The sequence below is a fragment of the Pezoporus wallicus genome, unplaced genomic scaffold (assembly GCF_028554395.1).
Source record: "Pezoporus wallicus isolate ANWC-B61680 ecotype Strahan unplaced genomic scaffold, APGP_CSIRO_Pwel_v1 contig_6783, whole genome shotgun sequence".
In the NCBI taxonomy this organism is placed as follows: Eukaryota; Metazoa; Chordata; class Aves; order Psittaciformes; family Psittacidae; genus Pezoporus; species Pezoporus wallicus.
The window spans coordinates 306,020-316,258 of NW_026637555.1; the positions used below are offsets into that span (position 1 = coordinate 306,020).

Here is a 10,239-nt window from a genome sequence, read left to right on the forward strand (position 1 = left end):
CAGAAAACACCACGCCTCGGGTCTCCCCTCCCCGTACGCGAGCGCCGGGAGGCCCCAAGACCTAGCTAAAACCTAGCTAAAACTTCGCTATACCCTAGCTATACTCCACCTATACACCACAGCCACCCTGCGCTCGCAGCCTCCCGCCGGCCGGAGCTCTCCCATCGAGCACCCACGGCGCCCAGGGCCCACACAGCGCGGAAGCCCGGCTGCCGCTCACCCTGAAGCTCCGCTGCCTCCGGCCGCCACAACCGTTTAAATTCAAACCGCCCTCCCTTAAATACCCTTTAAACCACCGCCTCTCACCATTGGCCCTTCTCCCGCCGCTCGCGCCCGCTGATTGGCTGTTTTTCAACCGGCCCGCCGGCCCATTGGCTCTTCACAAGCTCCGCTCGTTGCGAGGCTGAGCCTGGCCGCCGTGAGCCTCTGGTACATGCGTATTTTACGTACCGTCTCTCCGCCGCTGGTTCCTTCCGTACTCTAACTGCGTGGACCGGCGCCGCTCGCATACTTTGCTCCGCCAAGTCTCTGCCTGCTCGGGTCTTCCGCTACGTAAATCGCGTACGCCCAGACCACCCACCTGTGGCAACGCTACAACTACCGTCCCCTCCTCGCAGCCACCGAGGCCTCGGAGCCTGCCGCCGCCGCGGGGGGAAGGGCGCCAGGTTCGTCCCGCATCCCGCGAGGCACCAGCCGCTTCCCTCTCCTTCTCCAGCACACACTACCCGCCGGCCCGGGCCGAGGGAGAGGCGGTGCTGCCACCTCGCGTGGAGCCGAGCGCGAGTGGGGCCGGGGGCCATTGTGTGCAGCCGGTGAGGTAGGTGCCCCGGTGGCAGCTCGCAGCCCCGAGGGGCGGGAGGACGGGCAGAGGGGTGAAGCAGGCCTCAGCCTCGCGCTTGCCGGGACGTGCGGCCCAGGGCAGCACCCACGTGCCGCTAGCTCTTGAGGACAAGTGCGAAGGGCTCCCCCGCCTCGGCGCAGCACAGCGCGACAGGGGACGCCTGTCCTGAGGTGGCTCCACCGGCCCGCGGACCCCTCGTGTCACAGCAGAGGTGACCCGCAGCCCGTGGCAGTGCCCAAAACCGCACGGGCTCTCGAGGAGACGCCGAGCGGCAGTGGACAATCAGCGAGCGCGGTTTGCAAACAGCAGTGTAACAGGAGTGTGAGGCTGCTGCGCTGTCTCAGCTGCCCCTGTGGTCCTGCTCACGCCTGTGAGGGGGACCTTGGCTGCCGGGTGACAAGCGGCAGCTGAAGCTAGGTTCAGTACTTCGGGCCTCTAAAGAACCGTGATCGAAGGCAACTTTTAACTGTCTCTGCGGTGTTGAAAACAAGCGCGGAGGCGAACCAGTTGTGTGTGTTGGTGTTCACAAGTGGTACAGGATAGGTAAAAAGAAGATGTCGGGTCGCCGTGTCGCTGCAGCATGTGATAGACGTCAGCTGCCACGGGGCATGGGTAGCATGGCATCCCCCCTCCTTGACCCGCGCCCGCTTCGACTGCCGTTTCTTGAGGCTGACGTGAGTAGGACTTTTCGGAGGGGGGGGCGTGCTCTCGGGGCGGGCTCGGCCTGCCGGGGTTTGAGCGGTCCGGCAGCGGGAGGTGCTTGCGGCCGCGTAGCCCAGGTACGGGTCGGCCTGCAACGCCGGGCAGCGGTATCAGCACTTGCTGTCTCACAGCCCGCTCACGTCCCCGTGTTTGGGACCGCGGTCTCTCAGCGGAAGCAGCGTTTCGGAGCTTTGCCGCTGGGACACAAAAGCACCCGGCTCCCCGCCTCCCGCCAGCAATCGCCCTCCTGCTGCGAGCCGGGGACCTGCCGCCTGCGTCCCGCCCTGAGCGCGGCTGTGCCGGCTCGGGCCAAGGCCCCGACCTCCCCGGAAGGGGAACGGGAAGGGGACGTGGTTTGGGACCCCGGGCGCGGCCGCTCCCGCCCCGCCCCTCCGCGCCGTGCGGGGGCTCCCTCGGCGCGTCACAGGTCACGTGACACCGGGATTTGCCAGGGCCCGCGCGTGGTGTCACGGTCATGTGATTTTGCGATTCTCTCCCTTCAAGAGTCGCCTCCAATCGATCTGCGGGCGCTCGATGCAGCAGCCTTCGCGGAGGAGCATTCTTCGGTCCCGGCCGCCGCCGCCGCCTCCTCCCTTGCCGCCGCCGCCCATCGATGCGCTCAGGGCTCCGGTCGCCATTTTAGGGGGAGAGCGAGGGAGGCAGAAGGAAGGGTCGGTAGGTACCGGGGCTGCGCCGCGCTGTCCCTCGCCTTCGGCTCCGCTGCCCGTGCCGCGCCTCGCCCTCGGCAGCTCCCGCCCGCAGCTGCCCGCCCCTCCCCCGGCGCTGGAAGCCCGCGTACTGTGGCCTCAGCGCTCCAGCGAAGCACTCCCCGCCCTCATTCAGCCCCTTCTCCCCCACGCCCCCTCGCTGCCCGGTTATTGGTCCCCGGAGCCGGTTGCGGGCCGTGCAGCCCGGGGCTGTGAGAGGGTTTGCGGGCGGTGGGGAGGATGCGGTGTCCCGGGCTGAGAGAGAGGGAGGGAGCGGGTCGGGGCGGCGGGAGGGTGCCAGCGTTGGGCTGCCCTGCGTGGTTTGGGTCGATCCCCTCCCCAGTGCCCGGGGCCGCCTTCTGGCGAGGCTCAGTGGAAGGCCTTTGACAGAATCATTCTGCTAACTAATGCCGCATTATTTCTGTCTTCTCCATTGCTCCTTAATATACAGTTCGTGCTCTGTTTATTGGTGAGGTTTTAATTTCTACAGCAGACAAGTGCAACAGGTTTTTCCTTGCCTTTTGTTTTTTCTTTCAGTCTCTGATTCTTACCTAAAATAAAGGTGTCTGCACTGAAATTGGGCAGGATGTGCTTTATTTGAAGGTTGTGCTTTTTTCATGAGACTCTCTTGTATGTAATTTTTCTTCTTTATTTATTTCAGGCCCCTCCAAGGCATTCCTTGCTCACAATGTATAGAACAAAAGTCAGTTTGAAAGACCGTCAGCAACTTTATAAACTGATAATTAGTCAGCTGCTTTATGATGGATACATAAATATTGCCAATGGCTTGATAAATGAGATAAAACCACAATCAGTCTGTGCACCATCTGAACAACTGCTGCACCTAATTAAGTTAGGTAAGCTGCAATAAAAAGCTAACATAAAAGTCTAGTTTCTAAATCTCTAGTTTAAATCCTTGTGAATTAAGAGGTTAGAGTTAACTGACAATATGTCTTTTATGCAATGGTTATGTCTAGTAATAGCATAACACTTCACATACTTAGATAAAGCCTTTGCCTCTGTGGCTTTTTTGAAGGGCATTCTGGCTCTGTGTTTCATTGTTTAGTATGCATTAAAAGCAAAACATCACGTAGTCAAAATCCCTTTGTTTGCACTTCTGTGCCACATAAGAATACTTGCTCAAGGTCCTGGGTGACTGGCAACCTTCTGAAAGCACATTCCAGTAAACAGGATCATGGCGTCCACAGGCCTAACAGTTCTGTGCCAGACCCACACAGTTCTGTGCCAACTTTAGAGATATTTTCTATATGATTCTTCCTGACAATGCTGGAAAGGGAGCAAGCCCTTCCATTGGCAGTCTTTGCTAGCCTTGGTGTATCAGTCTCAAGAAAATTAGCTTCACAATCTAGGGTCTCAGCAGAGGTATTGCCTGTTCTCTCTCTGTGCATTTTTCTCTCTGAAAGTACATCTGTGCCCCAGTATGTAGTCACAACACCAGAGCTGCTGTTGAAACAAGCTGACTTAAGATACTGGAAGAGGTCTAGCCATGCCATCATTGTATTGTAACTGAACTGGTTCTGCTGCCTGAACTAGTTGACTTCCAAGGTTATAAATATGTGAAGCCCTGTTTCTGAAATAAGAATGCTAGACTTGCAATTTGTAGATGAAAGCAAGAAAAACTTGCATTTGATGGATCGATGATCAAAGTTGGGCACATAGCTGGAAATTCTTGTGTCTGCTCTGTTACCACTTCCAGTGCTGAACTGTCTTCGTAGATGCATCCTGAAAATAAATAAAAATCTATAGGGTGGGTGTGAAGAGGAGTAAGTGTTTCTGTTTGCAGTGCTGCACTAGTTATTGTTGGAGCAGAGGGTTTTTTTTCCCTTCAGTGCAGTGAAACAGAAAGATTTGGTAAATGCTTCAGTCTTTTATTTTAAATCTCATGTAACAGGGCTCCAGCTTGTTTCTTCCTCTGTGAAAAGCTGCCAGTGGCTTCACAGACTTGATTGTCAATGCATTTGTCATTCTACTCTCATACTGTCATTCTACAGTATTTGCTGGTTGTATTTTCACAGTTAATTTTGAGAACTGTGTTCTGCTCTATGGTAGCCAAATTACTTCTCACTCCTCATAAGAAGTACTGCTGTGTCACTAAATCTGCTCTGCTAGCTTAGCCTTGTTCACCAGGAGCTGCCTCTCAAAACCTGACTTGTAGCTGTTACCAAAGCCTATGGCATAGGTATGGCCACAGCCTATCTGTCTAAGGAGAAGGTTAACCTGGTTTAAGTGCATCAACTTCTCTGTTTCAGGAATGGAGAACGATGACAGTGCTGTTCAGTATGCAATTGGACGGTCAGATACAGTAGCTCCAGGCACAGGAATTGACTTGGAATTTGATGCAGATGTACAGACCATGTCTCCCGAGGCTTCCGAATATGAGACTTGTTATGTCACATCTCACAAAGGGCCGTGTCGTGTAGCTACATATAGCAGAGACGGACAGTTAATAGCTACAGGATCTGCTGATGCCTCAATAAAAATTCTTGATACAGAGAGAATGTTGGCCAAAAGTGCTATGCCTATTGAGGTAAAAATACGACTTGAATCGTAACCACTGTGTGAATTCTTGAGGTGCTGTCTGTTTCATGCTGTGTCTGTGCCTTGTGGCTGGTTCAGTGGGTTCTGTCTCGCCATATTTCCTACTCCAACAGCGGCTCATAAAGTACCCTTGAAGAGAAGGAAGAAGAAATAGGGCAAGTGTACCTGTGTAACTTCTGGCAGCAGTCCTAAGAATTGAGCCAGAGATTGCTTCTAATAGATGCTGATAATTGTTACACTGTATAAACACAGTTCGTTTTTGAGCCCACGTATACCTTTGCCCTCCACAGCCTCTCGTGGCTGTGTGTTCAGAACTGTTTCACATAATACATGTTTATTTGCATCATTTTTTTTTCTCCAGTATGGTTACTAGGTAGTAGTTTAGAAGTGGGTGAGTTGGGGTGCTTTTGTGCAGAGCGCACACCAAATTCTCAGCAGTATCCTGTGAGTAGAAATTGCAGTTTTCCCAGCTGGTACAGTGTCCCTTAATTCTTACAGCAATACAGTATTTTGGTTTGGACTACTTATGACAGTGGTATGTTTTCTTGCATGCATTCTCTGCTGCTGAAACTAGCGTGTCCTTGAGCAAGTCAGTTGACCTTTGTAAAGATACAGGGAACTTATATGATAACAATGTCTGATGGGCCTTCAAATAACCGAGATAATGGTGATATGTGCCTAGGCATGTGTCAGAAATGTAGTTGTTTAGCTGCTCTGGGAAGCATAAAACCTACTTTTTCTGTTAAAAAGCATGTTTACTTTCTAACACTCACTTGTTCAATGTTCTTTGTAGGTCATGATGAATGAGACAGCACAGCAAAACATGGAAAATCATCCTGTTATTCGAACTCTGTATGATCATGTGGATGAAGTTACATGCTTAGCTTTTCATCCAACAGAACAGATCCTAGCATCTGGTTCAAGGGACTACACACTTAAGTTATTTGATTATTCAAAACCTTCTGCCAAAAGAGCCTTCAAATACATACAGGTTAGATACGATACCAGTTCAGAGCAACCAAAACTTGAATGTATATGTACTTGAGGTATCAGTAACCTGAATTGTGTCTGGGTTTATAAGTGCTTAGGTTTGTAGGAGTATGCACATACAAAATGTGGAGACATTATGGTAAATACATGTTAAGAGTTCGTGCATAATGGATACCTGCGTTCCTTAGATCTAGTGCCTGTCTGCTTTTTGTTAATTTAGATCTGATCTGGGTAACTCTGACGTCAATTATATTATCTTCCTTTTGGAAGAGTTTGGGATTATGTGGTGGGCTTTGGGGTTTGTGACTGGCTGATAGAACCTCCTGTCACTCTTGTGCAATATCCCAAAAATGAGCAGGCATTGCAAGCTGCTTCAGGACAAGAAGTAAGGCAGCCTGTCATTTTAATCCTATGGGAAGCATTTTCTATTTTGAAACAAGCAGAACACATTGTGCTAACGGATAATTTAACCAGGCTTTTAACACTTTAATGCCACCAGAATTGAATGGCAGAATGCCACTTCCATTTCAGACTTTTTTCTTACACCAGTTATGTATTTTTGATCAAACAGGAGGCAGAGATGTTGCGCTCAATTTCTTTTCACCCTTCTGGAGATTTCATACTTGTTGGTACTCAGCACCCTACTTTACGACTGTACGATATCAATACTTTCCAGTGTTTTGTGTCTTGCAATCCTCAAGATCAGCACACTGATGCCATATGTTCAGTAAATTACAACACAAGTGCAAACATGTATGTGACGGGAAGTAAGGATGGATGCATCAAACTGTGGGATGGTGTTTCGAATCGCTGCATCACTACTTTTGAGAAGGCACATGATGGAGCTGAAGTCTGTTCTGCTATTTTTTCCAAAAACTCAAAGTATATCTTGTCAAGTGGAAAAGACTCTGTAGCTAAACTATGGGAGATATCCACTGGTCGAACACTGGTCAAATATACAGGTATGTGGCAGGTGACCTTCCAGGTACCTTCCCTTTCAGGTACTGACCCACAGCAGGGTAATATTGTCAGAGGAACCAGGAGTTCTTAAAGGCACTGGGAGACTGCTGCTTTGAGGTTAAATTGCCCCAAACTTTTGAAAACATTTAAGTAGACTAATTCCAAAAGAGAAACTGTGATTCCTGTATGTCCATCTGTGTAAATGTATTTAGTTTGAGTGCATTTTGGAGACTTTTCTGACACTGTTACTCCATTGCTTTGGAGGGAAGTTGTGACTAAATTAGGGAGAAGTAAGAAGGAGGGCTGCTCTGAGGACCACTTGTGGAGAGAGTTTAGAAACAATGATTATTAAAACAAAAATACATCATCACTTTCCCGGCTTGAGTAGGGACACAGCTTAAACTGGAATGGTCAAAACCAAAACCTAATCCATTTCTGGCTAGAGTAGGCCACGTTCCCTCAGAGCACCCACTCAGACACAGGTAATTGAACCTACTTTGTGGCAGTTTTTTAACGATTAAACTCTTGTGCAAAAGATGGCTCTAGTAAGCTGTGGCAGTATTCTGAAATAGCTACAGCTGGTTGGTTTCCTTTCCATTGTATGCAAGGTGGTCCTACTCAGAGCATTCTGGCAATGCCATGCTTTGATCTCTGCAGGACTTAAACGGTGAAGGATGCAGAAGCTTTGCATACAATAGCAGCTAAGTGACAGGGAAGCTTTTGAGTCAAGCACTAATGTGCTTAAGCATTAGAAGTCATAGCATAAAAGACGAGAGGATGTTGAAAATGTTACCAGCTTTTGGGATGTGTATGGTCTTTTTCTGTATGCTAGCTCTGTCTGCTCTCAACCAGCAGAGTGCAGCACCTCCTTGATAAACTTTGGCAACATAACTAGGTAGGATGCAGGTGTGTGCATTGCAGAGTAAATGCCTATACAGGAAACTACATGTTTTATTTGAAGGGTTTGGAGGGGAAGTATGGCCAAGTTAGCCCATACAGTGCCATATGATACGTAGATTAAAACCAAAAGTTGTCCTTGGTAATGAGAATCTATGTATTTGACTGTCTGTGGTACTCTGCCTTAGTTACAGCTGTAAGCCTCATACAAAATATATAAGGCAGAAGTGCTTTTAGTTAAGTGACTGCACTCATAGCGAGTGGCTGGATGTGACTGACACAGCTGGAGTAGTTAATCTTTCTGTCCTTTAAGAGGTTTTAGAATTTGCTGTGTATATTAACTGTTCATTATTGACTCACCTGTTGTATGTGGAAGCAGTAGACTGAGAAAATAAGGCTCCTTTATAGACTGCAGAAATTGATGCTTATGGGAGGTTTGTTCTTAGGTCTTTGGAAACTTCCGAAAACTGATCCTGTCTGTGTTAATATTTTGCTGCACGTATTTAGGAGCTGGTTTGAGTGGACGACAAGTACACAGGACACAAGCTGTCTTCAACCACACAGAAGATTATGTGCTGCTTCCGGATGAAAGGACCATAAGTCTCTGCTGCTGGGACTCAAGAACTGCTGAAAGGAGAAATCTTCTTTCTCTGGGGCACAACAGCATTGTCCGTTGCATTGTCCATTCTCCTACCAATCCTGGCTTCATGACCTGCAGTGACGACTACAGGGCTAGATTCTGGTACAGAAGGTCCACGACAGACTAAGGACTTTATAAAACAGTGATGCTCCAGATTGATTCTATCATCTTGAATTGATTGTACTGCCGACAGATGCCTACAAGAAAGCTGTGCTGTGTCTGGTCTTTCATTCTGTCAAGTGTGGCAGAAACAATATCAAAATACTGAGACTAAGTTTTGCCCCATGCTAATTTTTTTTATTAGTGTGTGTGGCATAATTTTTTGTCAGTCATCTCCAATTGTACTCAAGGAGTGGAGAGGGGAAGGAGGGGGGCAAAGAATAAAATGATCCTTGCAGAAAGGATTAAACTTGTTTTCCTGTCTTTCTAAATCCCACATGACAATAATGTGACTGTATCTTGCTCAAACTGGGCAGTGTGAGCCAGTTTTGCTCTGCATTGTATCTGTGCAATCCCACTGAAGTCTGTTTAAAGAATGGATTACACAAGTAACAGCAGAACTTGGCAGATACTTTAATGAAGCCTTAAGCTGCCTTCAGTTCTGATCATTCTTTGTAAAGCTGTTTTGTATTTTTTTTGTCGGGGGGGGGGGGGGGGTGTATTTTATTATTTTTTTTTTTTCAATTATTTTCCAAGTGTCCCTTCAGTTCTGAGCCGGTTTTGTGCCATAAGAACTTGGAACAGGATGTTAAAACTGTTCAGATGAATTCCGGAAATGGTGTTCTCGTTCTGGTATTAAAGCTCAGACTTAAAATCGGGTCTTGCTTTGAATTTATCTTGACAAGTGGGATCTCAAAATGAATTCATGGTATTTCCAAGAAATATCCACATTGCAAATGTAAAATGTGCTGTGGCATGTGAAAATGAGAATAATTTTGCCGTTGAGAAGCTGTTGTGCATATTAATTTTCGTATGTGTACCTCAGAAATGTCATTTTGCTTCATTTTATTGAGTAGTTTTCATTCTGTTATACAGCACTTGAATTACATTTTTTCTTCATTATTCAGAAACCCAGACTCAGTGTTTCTTCTCCTTGTTACTGCTATAGTCCAAGTATCCCAGACCATGTCCCATTCAGCAGGAGTACAGGTTGTTAAGGACCTGTGCTTAAACCTTCTGTAACTTTGAAAATTCACTGCTTATTTTACAGAGAGTTGCCTGTGCAAAGCGTTAAACAATTGAGGCATCTTTGCACAGTGCTCTTGGGCTTCATATATGGGAGGCTTCCTCTACTCAAAAGCTCAGCACTTGCCTTCATGAGGATTTTTAAATGTAAGAAAGATTACTCTTACTGCTGCATTAACTCCCCATTCCCACTGATGCTCATCAGGGGCTGACGAGGGTACAGGTTTTCTCTGTATTTAAATAAAAATTACCTTTGAAAAAGTTACTTAACATATGAAGGAAATGTATTGGTTTTCTATATAACGAAGAAGAAAATTAATAGTGGAAAGCTGTGTCTTTGGGGACATGTTGAAGCTTGATGAATTCATTTGTTGTGTTTCAACTGTACATTTGCAGTGTATGGGATTGTTTTTTAAAAGAGAGAATGCAGGTTTTTTTCTCTTGAAAGCTGCTGCTCTGGAAACGTTCCTTAGGCTCAGCAATGCTATCATGAGATAGCAGTTCTGGTGGCTCTTCGTGGAGAAACAAGGAGAGTGCCTCTGTGCTCACTCAGTGGCAGCCACCCTCCTCTTGCAGCCTGCCTGCTAAGCTGATAGCACTGGCAGTGCTGAGGGCACTGCTGCATTCGTGTCAGTTCCATTAAAGAGGCCTTAAGTAACACATCTATTATTGGTGTTTGGACTCTTTCTATTTTAAAGACACTTTAAAATAGTAGTTATGGAATATAGAAATGTAGTTGTAAAATGTAGGAATAGTTC

General features: G+C 47.6%; 1 protein-coding gene across 1 annotated transcript; it reads left to right on the forward strand.

The window, feature by feature from the left end:
- The first annotated feature begins 436 nt into the window (after window positions 1-436).
- CSTF1 (cleavage stimulation factor subunit 1) lies at window positions 437-8,661 on the forward strand. The gene is made up of 7 exons (XM_057406312.1): window positions 437-1,515; window positions 2,048-2,218; window positions 2,912-3,107; window positions 4,521-4,798; window positions 5,603-5,800; window positions 6,371-6,761; window positions 8,164-8,661. Exons 1-7 carry the CDS (start codon window positions 1,396-1,398, stop codon window positions 8,421-8,423), a joined length of 1,614 nt encoding a protein of 537 aa, XP_057262295.1. The 5' UTR covers window positions 437-1,395; the 3' UTR covers window positions 8,424-8,661.
- Window positions 8,662-10,239: the final 1,578 nt, after the last annotated feature.

What these genes read in the sequence shown, in the direction of transcription:
- CSTF1 (XM_057406312.1), top strand. Translation starts at nt 1,396, where the DNA reads ATGTCGGGTCGCCGTGTCGCTGCAGCATGTGATAGACGTCAGCTGCCA. An exon ending in GCTGCACCTAATTAAGTTAG is followed by an intron (nt 3,108 to 4,520) that starts GTAAGCTGCAAT and finishes TCTCTGTTTCAG; the next exon opens with GAATGGAGAACGATGACAGT. An exon ending in AACACTGGTCAAATATACAG is followed by an intron (nt 6,762 to 8,163) that starts GTATGTGGCAGG and finishes GCACGTATTTAG; the next exon opens with GAGCTGGTTTGAGTGGACGA.